A 13,065-nucleotide genomic window follows, 5' to 3' on the forward strand; every position below is an offset into this window, starting at 1 on the left:
AAGTTACCAAAAATGTGCCTTCGAACCACTTTAAAATGTTCAAGGGTCATCCACCGCCTAAGTGGGCCCTATAGGAAGCTTCTTGCGTATTCTCGGAAAAATGCGAATATCTTTCTATTCCGTTGTTATATTAAAAATTTAATGTGTTGGAAACTAGACTCGTAGATTTTCAATTTGATGGGTTGATCACTCCGTAACTCCAAGTATATTGGGAGAAAAGCTCAGCGATAATAGATCCAAATTTCAACTAAATTCTTTAACGTAACTTGTGACGACTTTTTGTTTCATATCTCGCTTGACTTTAAATATTAAAATATGACTATCATACGATTAAAATATCTCATTAAAATCACCTTCTTATCATGTTAATCACCCTAGTCTCACCCCAAAATATGGGTTATAACATTTCAAACTTTCCGATTTTTGACGAATTTTGCTTGACTCGTTTAGCGTTTAAACTTTCCAACCCTCTTAGTACTTTCTCATCATGATCTTAAATATTTGTAACCTCCAAGGTACATGATTAAATTTCTTTATATACTTCAAAGAGAATCTCATTTACGAGCTTACATCAATTGACTTATGATGTACTTTATGTACGAAAACATGGAGTGTAACATCATTCCCCTCTTTGGAACATCGGTCCTTGAATGATGGTTGATGCTCTTATCAGTATCATAACCTACAGCTCATACTAATACTTTAGTACTATCCTTTCTATCTAGGAAATTGTTCCGCAAATAAATCCAATGTCCAGGGCATTCCCCCTTTTAGGCCTTTTATTCACACCATGACCTGTGGTCAGAATTTTCCAATCTCATAATTATTGCTATCTTCTGTCATGCATGCTATACAAATATGTCCTTGTACACATGCCTACGCAACTCTTCTCTTCTTTTTCCTCCGGCTTTTAGCCCATCTCTAGGCCTCACTTTGAAAACATATACAGAACTATGACAAGCTGTTCCTCTAGGCATCTACAAGTGTACTGAAATTCTACGTTTGGTACTTTGATGAATTTACGACGATTGCTATATTCTATTCTATAGCCTCAAAAATTTTATCTCTATATTGTTAATTCACTTTAATATTATCTATAATCCACAAGCGATAACTCGAAACTTCTTACGTAATACATTCTTATCAGGGCTCACATCTCGCTGGCCAATACTGAGGTTATTTTTATCATCATCCTTAGGGATGATACTATACTTTAATAATCATATTTCATAGCATCTCAATGTGGTTATCTTATGGGAGGTAGTCTAATACTGTGCAATTCATAAAATCCCTTCTCGTTGAATCATAACTTAAATCGAAGACTATATTCCTAAACATCATCCTCTTATCATTTATCACACTCTAACTACTCACACTCTTGTTCTGATACCAAGGCAGCATTCCATCTCTTCTAAATGCTCCTAGTTTTAAACTCTTGTGTGTCTATTCAAGCTATATTGAGCTTTCAATAACTTACGAAAACCATCAACTCTCTAGTTTTTATGGGCTTAATCCCAAGGTCTTACCTATTCTCGTCATCTTTTCCTATCCTTACTCCTGTCTATATTAAACCTTGTCGCTCTACCATACTTTATCTTGCAACCTACATGTATCTATTCATACTACTCGCAACCTTCATTTAACTTGCTAGCACCATAGATTTCCTTGTGTTATTCTGGAACCTCAAGCGAGACATCATGTAGACTCTAATTCTTTTTTTCTCTCGTAACTAGACCTCTTGGTACCTAGAAACCATAGGCTGGAAGATGTGCTACTGATGACACCACTATCATTTCTGGATACTGAATCACATCGCTTCTAAGGCTCTATCTAAAGTCTGGACTATTCACAACCGTATGTACTTGAGTATCTCGTACCTTCTTCACTTTTACCTTACTTACCTTTAAATGTCACATCGTATCTTCTGTCGCTTTCATAACTTCCCTTACATATAGGTGGAATTTACATCCATGCCTTAAAGCTCTACTATAATACTTGCACCTCTGGTGCATACACAACATGGTAGGAGCTTCATACTGACTTCTTATAACTTAGCTCAATGGCACAATCTGGAAACGAAAGAAGGGTAGCATTTCATAAATGCTCTGTAGCCTCCCAGTTAGAAGTGTGGCGCACAACACACCCATAAGATAGGTAAGATACCTACCTCAACTTGGCAAAATCAACACTCAACAATAGCTTTTCCCTTAAAATTTGCCTCCGCACAACTCAAATCTAATAAAAAAATGACTTAATATCATCAAACAATGCAAGAGGAATCAATTTCGATTAATAAAGCTAAGATCATAACAAAATTCCCTAAATGTCAACAAAAGTCAACCCCTGGCTCGCCCGGTCAAAATTCGGGTCCAAGGGTAGATCCTGACTACCCATAACCCCACGAGTCCATATATGTGTTTTCATTTCAAATCCGAGTCCAATTCGACTCTCAAATCCAAAATTTAATTTTTTCAAAACACACACAAACTTTTCCCAAAATTTCTCTTAGATTCTCTTGAATTTGATGTTAAATCTCATGTAATATAATTGAAAATAGATAAAAATCACTTACCCAATGATTTTAAGTGAAATTCCCCTCCCCAAATTGCCTCTTACTGAGTCTAGGGTTCTAAAATTAGAGAAATGAGATCAAATCTAGACTTCCCATCCTTTTTGTTCATGTGCAGATGTCACAATTGCGGCGCCTGACAACCTAATGGGGAAGTCGCAAATACAACATTGACTTTGCATTTGGGAAGTCTGCTCTCCTTGAAAATACGGCCAAATGGTCACAAATGCTAAACTACCAACCCAGGTACTTCTTTGCAAATGAAATCTAGATATCGCAAATGCGATACCTGAAACCCCCTGCTATGATCGCAATTGCGACACTTGAGGTATCATCACACTAGCTAGCTGGAAATGACTCCAAACAAATCCAAAACATATTCAAAACTCACCCAAGACCTCGGAGATCCAAACCAAATATCAACACAAGTCTAAAAATATCATACGAACTTACTCACACAATCAAAATACCCAAATAACATCTAGAACCATGAATCGGATATCAAAATACATGAATTTCAAAAGAAAACTCAAGAACCCGATAAGCATCCGAATCTTATCAAACCAGCTCCAAATTACACCAAATTTTGCAGAAAAGTTCTAACTAGAAAAATGGACCTATCCCAAGTTCTAAAATAAAATTCCAGACCCGATATCCATAAAGTCAACCTACGGTCAAACTTGAGAAAACTTCTAAACCTCAAATTGCCAACTTTCATTAAAAGAAGTCAAATCAACCTAGGGACCTCCAAATTTAATTTCGGGCATATGCCCAAGTCTAAAATCATGATACGAAACTATTTGATCCATAAAAACACCGTTCCGAGGTCATTTTTACCAAAGTCAAACTTCAGTCAATATTTCCAACTTAGGATTCTAAACCAAGAACCAAATAGTCCATATCATTCTAAGACTTGCCTGAAACGAAACTAATGACCCCCCAAAGTCATAAAATCACAAATACACATACAAGAAGCTTCAAAAGTGGAAACGAGGCTCAAAAATACAAAATGACCGGTCGGGTCATTTGTTTAGCAAATAAACCACTAAGTTGGGTGCCTATTGGTATTTTTTATTTAAATTATCAAAAATAAAACAATATATGTCTAGAGGTCTCACAAACTGTGAGTGCATAAAAAGAGAAATTATGTGGAACCTATTATCAAAATGTTGTTAAAGATAGCCCTTTGATAGTACAAAGAGAGCTAAAGGCCTTAAGCATTGGGGTGACATTGTTAGCTTATAAGTCGTTTTTAGTTGAATGACCTTCTTTGCGGATGATTCTAGGCACTGCACTTGAAACTTTGATCATCATTCAACTCCATATGATATCTAACAATGAGATTTGATCTTGACATTGGCTGCCTTTGATAGTAAATTACACGCGTGGTCTTCAACACCATAGGTCCAGGCATGGGTAGAAGGGGCCTCGTAGCAACTTTGCCTCCATATTACATTTTCATACCTGGACCATCTCGCAGAAAACCTGTTATAGATAAGATCCTCATGTGTGATAGATGCAACATATACCAGGGTGCTTATCCAACACTTGCTAAAGTGACCCGCCTAAGGGTGTGAAGTCGAATGACCAAACTCGTCTGTTTTGGGCAGTAGCATGTTCTTACGGAAGCCAATAGCCATTGTAACTTGATAGGACCTGTAAATCCTACCTAATGTAATCCTTAGGAAGTCGTTAATGCAAAGGGACTTGCATTTTAATTCCTTCTTGTTATCTCCACACTGGACATAGGTATGAGACATGATGCAAAGGCTCAAAAGTAGCCTTTTCTTTGGCTTGTAGAGAGTGTTACTGGATTGTCCTAAGTAGTGGTTAAACCTATAGGGAATGAGTATCAAAGATACTAATACCACCCTAATAGATTTTGCCAAATCATAGAACCAATCCCCCTCCAAAGTACCTACAAAAGCATCAAACATGTTAGTAAAACACTCCTTCCTTCTCTCCTCCCCAAGGATTTGAGTTGGAAGTGTGCTGTGATCTCCATTCCTTATAGCCTGCCACCTTCCATCATAATACATGTTCCTCCTCCTCTTAACTGGATTCACCCCCTTATACTTGATATATATCACCTTCATTTCAATTATCATTAGTTTTGGCAGTTCTTACCCTAAGATAAGGTATTTAAAGCTTGTCATTATTCAAAATCTATCTTCCTTCTGATTCCAGCCCCCAAAAGGAATGCACCTGCACCATATGCTGTTGATCCAATGTCATGTTAGCTAACTGGTCAGCTAACGTGTTTTCTTCCCTCAACACATGAATTACTTGGAACACACCCTTAGATAATAGACTTTTGATTTCATCCACCTTATTAGCAATGCTCCACGGTGGTTCCCAAACATCCTACAATACTTTCTTCATAAGTAAAGAGTCCGTCTCAATTATACATGGAGGAAACGGCATTTGAATTATGTACGCGGCTGCTTCAGGAATGGCATGTGCTTCCGCAATATAATTGGTTGCCTCTTCAACTACATCAACATGGGCATATATAAGATCTCCAATACCATTCCTAATGCAAAAACCATATGAAGCTCCTCAAAATTCCCCTCTAAAGGCCCCATCAGTATTACATTTAATCCAACCATCCCGAGGAAATTGCCACAACACTTTAGTGAACCTCAATTGAGGGATATGATTTAGCTGCTTTTCATGTAAATCTGGCCAGTTAGTGGTAACTCCCTTGAAGCCTGGCCTTCTCTCCTTCAAAAATTTTTTGTATCAAGGTTGATATCAGAAAGATTAACCTATTAAAGGATACATTCTTCCCATGCAGCCCTGGATTCCTTTTCTTCCACAAATGCCACACAATAAGACTTGGCATAGCTTGATAGATTGCCTTCAAACGTGTGTTCCCAAGTTTATTCCGCCACTCATTTATCACTTGTACTAGCTGCTTCCCTTATATTTTGATCCCTGCAGGTGCACCAAAGTAGTTCCAAACAAATCTGGCAGCTGGAGATATCAAAAAGACATGAGGCAATGTCTCTTCTTTAGGGTTCCTGCAACACCAACATCTTGAGGTAGTTTTGCCTTCCACATCCTCCACATGAAAAAGCTTTTCTTGAAAGGCACACCCTTTACCCAAAAGAACATGTATAGCTTGCTTTTATATCTTTTTTTTCTTATGTATTGCCATGCTGACTTCACTATAAATTGCCCTTTTGTTTTCAGCTTCCACCAAGGCCTATCATTCATTGAGTAATCTGAAGGTGGTGTGATGGAATCCAAAATGTGGTCAGCTAACTCCTCTAGTAGTAACTCCCTCAAAAGCTCTTCATTCCATGCCCCATTCTCCATCACATCATCAACATATTTTATGGATTCATCACACCAATGGTCTGGACCTGAAGCATGATAAAGGGCTCTAAGTACATTCTAATTATCAAACCAAAAGTAGGAGTTCCCACTCTTCAATTGACACCACACTTGGTGTTCCACTTCAGCCCTCATTTGATGAATTTTCCTCCACACACGAGATCCCTCTCTCCATGGCACCACTACTTCATTGATCTTCTTGCAATATTTATTTCTCATGAATGTACCCCATAGAGTATTCTTTGTTCTATAATTCCACCAAAGCTTGGAAAACAATGCCTTAGAAATATCATGCAATGATCTAAAACCAAGACCTTCCTCATATTTAGGTAAACATAGATTATCCTATGAAGCCCAGTGTATTGCCCTTCCATTGCCTGAGTTGCTCCAATAAAATCTAGCAGGCATCTTGTGCAATTAGTTGATCATATATACTGGAGGATTCACTACTGAAAGGAGATGAATTGGCATGCTTTCTAACATATGTGCAATCAACACTGCCCTTCCACCAATTGAGAGTAGCTTACCCTTCCATGATGATAACCTCTCCTGAACTTTGAAAATAATGCTCTTATAGAAATCCTTCTTCTTTCTACTATAGAATATTGGACATCCCAAGTAAGTGAATGGGAAAGACTGCCTTTGGAACTTAGTGATCAAATAGACAATATTCACTTCATCTGCAGGTGCCTTTTCATGCATATAAAAGAAAGACTTTTCCTTGTTGATTTTTTGCCCTGAAGCTGCCTCATAATCCCCCAATACATTCATGATAAGCTAGACTGCCCCATAATGAGAAGAACATAATATAATAGTATCATCTGCATAGGATAGATAATTGATGTTTTGGATCCACTTTGGCATGCCAAAGCCTATGAAATCTGGTTTGCCAAACAAAGAATCCAAGGCTCTCCCAAGCACTTCAGATGCTAGAATGAACAATACAGGGGGAAGAGGATCACCTTTCTTTACACCCCTTGAAGATTTAAAGAATCCATTGGCCTGCCCATTCAATAGAACTGAGTACCAGTTATTGGACACTAATCTGAATATCATATCAATGAAGATCTCTCCAAACCCCGTGTGCCTCAACACCTTTATCAAAAACAACCATGACAATCAATCATAAGCCTTTGCCATGTCCAATTTGATTACCACATTGGGTGACTTTGTTACACCCTATATTTTCGTACGTAAAAATGCGTCGTAAGCAAACTAATGTAGGACCAAAAATGAGATAATATTTAAAAATATATAAAGTAAGTTAATCATGTTACCTCTGAGGTTACAAATATTGAAGATCATGAACAACAAGTACAAAGAGGGTTGGACAGTTCAGAAGCTAAAGCAATTAAATAAAACAATATTTCGTCGAAAGTCGACAAGTTGGAAATGTTATAACATGTACCTTTGGGGTGAGACTAGGGTGATTAACATGATAAGGATATTATGTTATGATTTATATTAGTCGTATGACATCCGTATGTTATGTTTTAATCTCAAGCGAGTTGTGGAACAAAAGTCGATGAAAGTCATCACAAGTTACACTCATAAGTTTTACTGAAACTTTGGGTCAAATCTAACTGCAATTTTCTCCTAATATACTGAGAGTTATGGGGTGTTCCACCCATCAAATTAAAGATCTATGAGTCTATTTTCCAATTCATTAAACTGTCTGTCAATACAACATCGGAGTAGTGAGATATGGGCATTTTTGCGATACTGCGCAAGCTACTAGGTGACAAGAAGGTGTGTCACCTACTTGCTTAAATGAAAGCCCAAAAATGGGCCATTTCGGGTCGTCCAAAGTGGCCTTTTAAAGGACTATTTTCTTCATATATTAGACTTAAAATAGAGCATAATAACCAGACATAAGTTCTGCAAAGAATCATCCCAAAAATTTCCCGCAAACCCTAATTGATTTTCTCTCCCTTTCAAGTTCTAATTGGAGGTAAAACCTAGAGTTTGAAGAACCAAGATAGGAGCTGAGTTATCCAAAAAATAAGGTGAGTTTACTGCTCTCTTTCATCCAGTTTTTCTTCTATAAATTCATGGTAAGTCGTTCTATACTTGTGAGAACTCACGGGACGGTGATTGGAAGCCGTGAGTTCGAGTTATTCACTTGCAGCAGACTGTTTTGTGGACTGTTTTGTGTTGCTGTTGAGCTGCGTGTTTTACTACTGTTTTGTGGAGTTTTGGAGGAGGAAGGGGGTGTAGAAACACCATATAAATATAGGGTGGTTGGCTGGTCGTTCGTCATAACATTTTCGGGTCGTTTGACACTACTACGGTGGTCGTTTTGTGTACGAAGAGATTGGGGTATGTTGGGCTGTTTTGTAGTATTTGATGGTGTATATAGGGCTAGAAAATGATGTATATATGTTGTTATTGTTCTGTTCTTGTATTGTTGGTGTTATCTTGAATTTGGAGGAAGTAAGGATTATAGGGGAGATGCTGCCCGTTTTAATACAAAATAAGTTTGTCGTTCGTTGTGCGATAGTTGTACCTTTCGTAACTTAACGATAGTATTATTATCATTCTTGTAGATTAAGGTGCAAAGAGGTGAGTTCAACTTGGTGATTGGAAAGATTGTGATAAGGTATGTTAAGGCTAAGCCCTTCCTTCATTTTGGCATGATCTCGTAGCTACATGTGTTAATAATGAGACATAAAGAGAAGTTCGTATTCATGAATTTATTCACATTATTCTAGTCTCATAAGTTACAATATTATTCCTTATCGGGACTTCATATTCAGTTTAGTTTTGTCTTTATCTAGTCAAGAGAGCAGAGGGTCTATATATATATATATACAGTATTACACTATTTTCACCACCATCGAGCTATAATCGGTGAGCAGGCCCCTATTGGGCAACCTCTGATCAGATGGTAAGTTATATATACCGAGCCTACTGTGGCCGAGCGCCTATGAGCAAGCCCAGGATGGCCGAGATACAGAGCCCAGTATGGCCGAGCGCCTATGAGCGAGCCTACTACGGCCGAGCATTTACACGTACCGAGCCTTATAGGGCCGGACATTTATTTTACTTAATATATTGAGAGAGTTGAGTCAGTATCAGCAGGTAAGTATATCTCCAGACCATCTTTGACTCCCAGTTAATTTCAGTTATCATATTATCAGTTCAGTTTCAGATTTAAGTTATTTTATTGCCTTACATACTCGGTACATTATTTCGTACTGACGTCCCTTTTCTGGGGGCGCTGCATTTCATGCGTGCAGGTTCAGACAGACAGACGGGTAGACCTCCTCAGTAGGTGTTTCCCGAGTTCAGCCTGATCGGTAAGCTCCACGTCTTTCGGGATTTTTGTGTACATCTTATGTATATTTGTATATATGTTATGGGTAGGTCGGGGCCCTGTTCCGATCATAGTACATCTATCAGTAGAGGCTTGTAGACATATCCTGTTGGTTAGTGCAGTATGTTGGGTTTGTAGGCCTGGTATGTATAATTTGGTGGTTTGTCAGCTGTAATAGCTATGACGGCCTTTTCAGCCTAGCTTTATATTGATGTTTAGTTAGCGCTAGTTTCCATTCAGTTTTATATTTTGCTTCGCAAATTGTCTTGCAAGGTGGCCCCATGGCCAAAGTATGACATTATGTGCTCAGAGTCCCTTAGTCGTAATTTGGTACGCCAGGTTAGGTGAGGCACCGGGTGCTTGTATCGCTCCTAGGTTCGGGACGTGACAGACTTCCCTCTCAATCTTATGTCAGTTACGATCTCTTGAGTAAGCAGGATGTTTTCCACTATGTTCCTCCCCTTAACAAAGCCAGCCTGATTAGGAGAGATTAGTGAAGGTAGAAGCTCAACTAACCTCTCATGGATCACTCTAGATATGACCTTGTTGGAGAAGTTACTCAAACTGATTGGCCTCATACCAGAAAATGTTGCAACATTCTTCTTCTTTGGAAGCAAGACAAGATTTGTGTGAGTTGTGAACCTTGGTAATTCTGCACCATTAAAGAAAGCACTCACCATGTTAAGGATGTCCTCACCTATAACTTCCCAACTATTTTGATAGAATTTTTCAATGAATCCATCAGGACCACTGGCATTATCACCATTCAACCCAAAAATAGCTATTTTAACCTCCTCCATGGTTGGTTCTTACCACAATTTTGCGTTTTGAACATTAGACACCAACGTAGAGACATGCTGAATAATGTCTAAGTTGGTAGGTATTCTCTCCTCTGTGAATTGATCCTGGAAAAACTCAACTGCCTCCCTTGCCATGTCTTCTTGTGTTTCCAGCCAATTATCATTTTTGTCCAGAATTCTGGATAGTTGTAGCCTTTTCCTCTTGCCTCTCACATAAGCATGAAAAAACTTAGTATTCCTATCACCATCTTTAAACCATTGCATACTAGCCTTTTGCCTCCAAAATTCTTCTTCTAGATGATAATATCTTATATAATCAGCTTCTACTTTGTGCAGCTTAGCCCTATTTTGAACTGTTGGATTTAGTTCAAACATAATCTCGTGTACCTTAATAACATCCTCCAATGCTGCAATTTGTTTGAATATATCCCTAAAAGTCTCCTTGCTCCAGGCTACTAGTGCTGACTTCACCTTCTTCAATTTGCTTTGGAATATGATGAATGGATTCCCTATAGTGTCAGCTTCCCAATATTCCTTCACCGGATTCATAAAAGACTCATGTTTGGTCCGAAAATTGAGAAACTTGAAGGGTTTCTTTATTTGGACAATATCAATATTACATGACAATAAGAGAGGAGCATGGTCTGAACCATACTTGATAAGGTGCACAACTTCTAACGCTGGGAACAAATCAAGGAACTGCTGATTTGCCAAGAATCTATCAAGCCTATTAAATATCCAATCAATATCAGACATTCCATTCCACCAAGTATACATGATCCCTTTGAAGCGGAGATCATGCAATGCACATGTGTCCACACAATGTGCAAACTCTTCTACTTTACTCAAATAAACTCGAAGGCCCTCATATTTCTCTTCCTCGGATAAAATCACATTAAAATCCCCTCCAACAAGCTAAGGGGATTCCATATTTGAGACTAAGTGATACATGAATTCCGAAGCGCAATTCGTTTTATAGCATCACATTTGGTATACACTGATGTCACATATAATTCCTTATTCAAATTCCTATGAAATAGCTTCAATGTCATTTGTTGTTCCATGTCCATCACAATGTCAACATCAATTTCTTCATCAACAAAAGCCCATATCTTGCCATTTACATTAGCATAGGTAACATGGATCCCTAGTTTTCTTCTATACTTCTCCATCTTGTTTATGTCTTGCCAAGGTTCCATCAACCCAATCAAGTAAAGATTGTACTTTCTATGTAGGTTAAGCAACCTATTGAAAGTTTTTTATGTGTTAATTGACCTCACATTCCATACTACACATATTATCAATGGAATTATTTGGAAGTAGAGACCACACTCCTCTTTGGTTGCATCCTTTGAGGTACACTGTCCTTGATGTCTTTCTTTTGTTTCCTTGTAGGTTTTCCAGCTGATTTCCTATTGTCCACACTAGTCGGGTCGTTACATTCTCCCTCTCATAAAATAAATGTTCGTCCTCAAACGTGCATAGAGACATAAGTGAACTGACAAAAAGGTGAGGATCACGACTCCACATGTCGTTCTGGGTCTCCCAGGTCACTTCCTCGACCGGTTGACCCCTCCATTAGACCTTCACTGAAGTGTTATTCTTTGACCTTCAACTTTCGGACCTGTCTGTCCAAGATAGACACCGGCTCCTCAACATAAGTCAAATCCTTGTCCAACTGGACTGAGATAAAACCTAATACATGTGATGGATCACCATGATACTTTTGGAGCATGAAAACATGGAATATCGAGTGAACTGTCGATAAGCAGGGTGGCAATGCAAGTCTATACACCACCTCACCAACCCTCTCGAGGATCTCAAAATTTCCGATATACCTAGGGCTCAACTTGGCCTTCTTCCGAACCTTATCACACCCTTAATATGTGAAACTCCGAGAAAACCCCTCTCTCCCACCATAAATACTACATCACGAGCCCTATGATCAGCATAACTCTTCTGCCTTGACTGTGCTTTACGAAGCCAATCCTAAATCAACTTGAATTTCTCCAAGGCATTCTGACCCAAATCAGTGCCCTACAACAAAGTCTCTCTCGGGTCAAACCAACCAACTGTAGAACGACACCGACTCGCATATAAGGATTCATAAGGAGCCATCTGAATACTCAATTAGTAGTTGTTGTTGTAGGAGAACTCTACAAAAGGTAGGAACTAATCCCATGAACCCCCAAAATCCATAACATAAGGACGTAGCATATCCTTTAAGATCTGAATGGTACATTTGGATTGCCCATCCGTCTGGGGATGAAATGATGTGCTCAAATCAACCTGTGTTCCTAACTCACATTGCACGACTCTCTAGAAATGTGATGTGAACTATGTACCTCGATCGAAGATAATCGACACCGACACACCATGAAGATGAATAATCTCACAGATATATATCTGAGCCAGTTGCTCTTAAGAGTAGGTTGTCACAACTAGAATGAAGCGTGCAGACTTGGTCGGTTTATCCACAATAACCCTTACTGTGCCAAATTTCTTCGAAATCCATGGTGATATGCTCCCATATCTACTCTGGAATCTCAAGTCTCTGAAGAAAACAGCCTGGCCTCTCATGCTCGTACCTCACCTATTGATAGTTCAAACATCAAGCCACATATTCTACTATATACTTCTTCATTCTTCTCCACCAATAATGCGGCCTCAAATCCTGATACATCTTAGTGACACCCAGATAAATGGAATACTGCGAACTATGGGCCTCCTCAAGAATCAACTCACTCAACTCATCCACATTGTGCGCAAAACTCCGGCCCTGCATTTGCAACACCCCATCATCTCCAATAGTAACCTCTTTGGCATCATCATACTTCACCGTGTCCTTATGGACAAGCAAATGAGGGTCATCATTATGACGTGCTCTGATGCGCTCATACAAATAAGACCGAGAAACCACCCAAGCAAGAACCTAGCTAGGCTTCAAAACATCCAACATTACGAACTGATTGACCAAAGCATGAATATCCAATGCTAACGGTCTCTCTCTAACTAGAATACATGCAAAGTTACCCATACTC

The 13,065-nt window shown here is 38.8% G+C and overlaps 2 protein-coding genes across 2 annotated transcripts; both read right to left on the reverse strand.

Moving 5' to 3' along the window:
- Positions 1–5,554: 5,554 nt before the first annotated feature.
- Positions 5,555–6,679, reverse strand: LOC138892254 (uncharacterized). Its single transcript, XM_070175958.1, has 2 exons — positions 6,344–6,679; positions 5,555–5,968 (listed from the first exon to the last, which is right to left on the reverse strand). Exons 1-2 carry the CDS (start codon positions 6,677–6,679, stop codon positions 5,555–5,557), a joined length of 750 nt encoding a protein of 249 aa, XP_070032059.1.
- A 3,354-nt stretch (positions 6,680–10,033) lies between these two features.
- LOC104089217 (uncharacterized) lies at positions 10,034–11,196 on the reverse strand. Its single transcript, XM_009594061.1, has 2 exons — positions 11,032–11,196; positions 10,034–10,939 (listed from the first exon to the last, which is right to left on the reverse strand). Exons 1-2 carry the CDS (start codon positions 11,194–11,196, stop codon positions 10,034–10,036), a joined length of 1,071 nt encoding a protein of 356 aa, XP_009592356.1.
- Positions 11,197–13,065: the final 1,869 nt, after the last annotated feature.

Source organism: Nicotiana tomentosiformis, chromosome 5 (assembly GCF_000390325.3).
Source record: "Nicotiana tomentosiformis chromosome 5, ASM39032v3, whole genome shotgun sequence".
In the NCBI taxonomy this organism is placed as follows: Eukaryota; Viridiplantae; Streptophyta; class Magnoliopsida; order Solanales; family Solanaceae; genus Nicotiana; species Nicotiana tomentosiformis.

Coding starts and splice junctions, on each gene's coding strand:
- LOC104089217 (XM_009594061.1), bottom strand. CDS start 11,196: ATGGAGAAGTATAGAAGAAAACTAGGGATCCATGTTACCTATGCTAAT. Junction 10,940..11,031: donor ATTTGAATAAGGAATTATAT/GTGACATCAGTG, acceptor GAATCCCCTTAG/CTTGTTGGAGGGGATTTTAA.
- LOC138892254 (XM_070175958.1), bottom strand. CDS start 6,679: ATGAATGTATTGGGGGATTATGAGGCAGCTTCAGGGCAAAAAATCAAC. Junction 5,969..6,343: donor TTTCAGTAGTGAATCCTCCA/GTATATATGATC, acceptor TTTGATAATTAG/AATGTACTTAGAGCCCTTTA.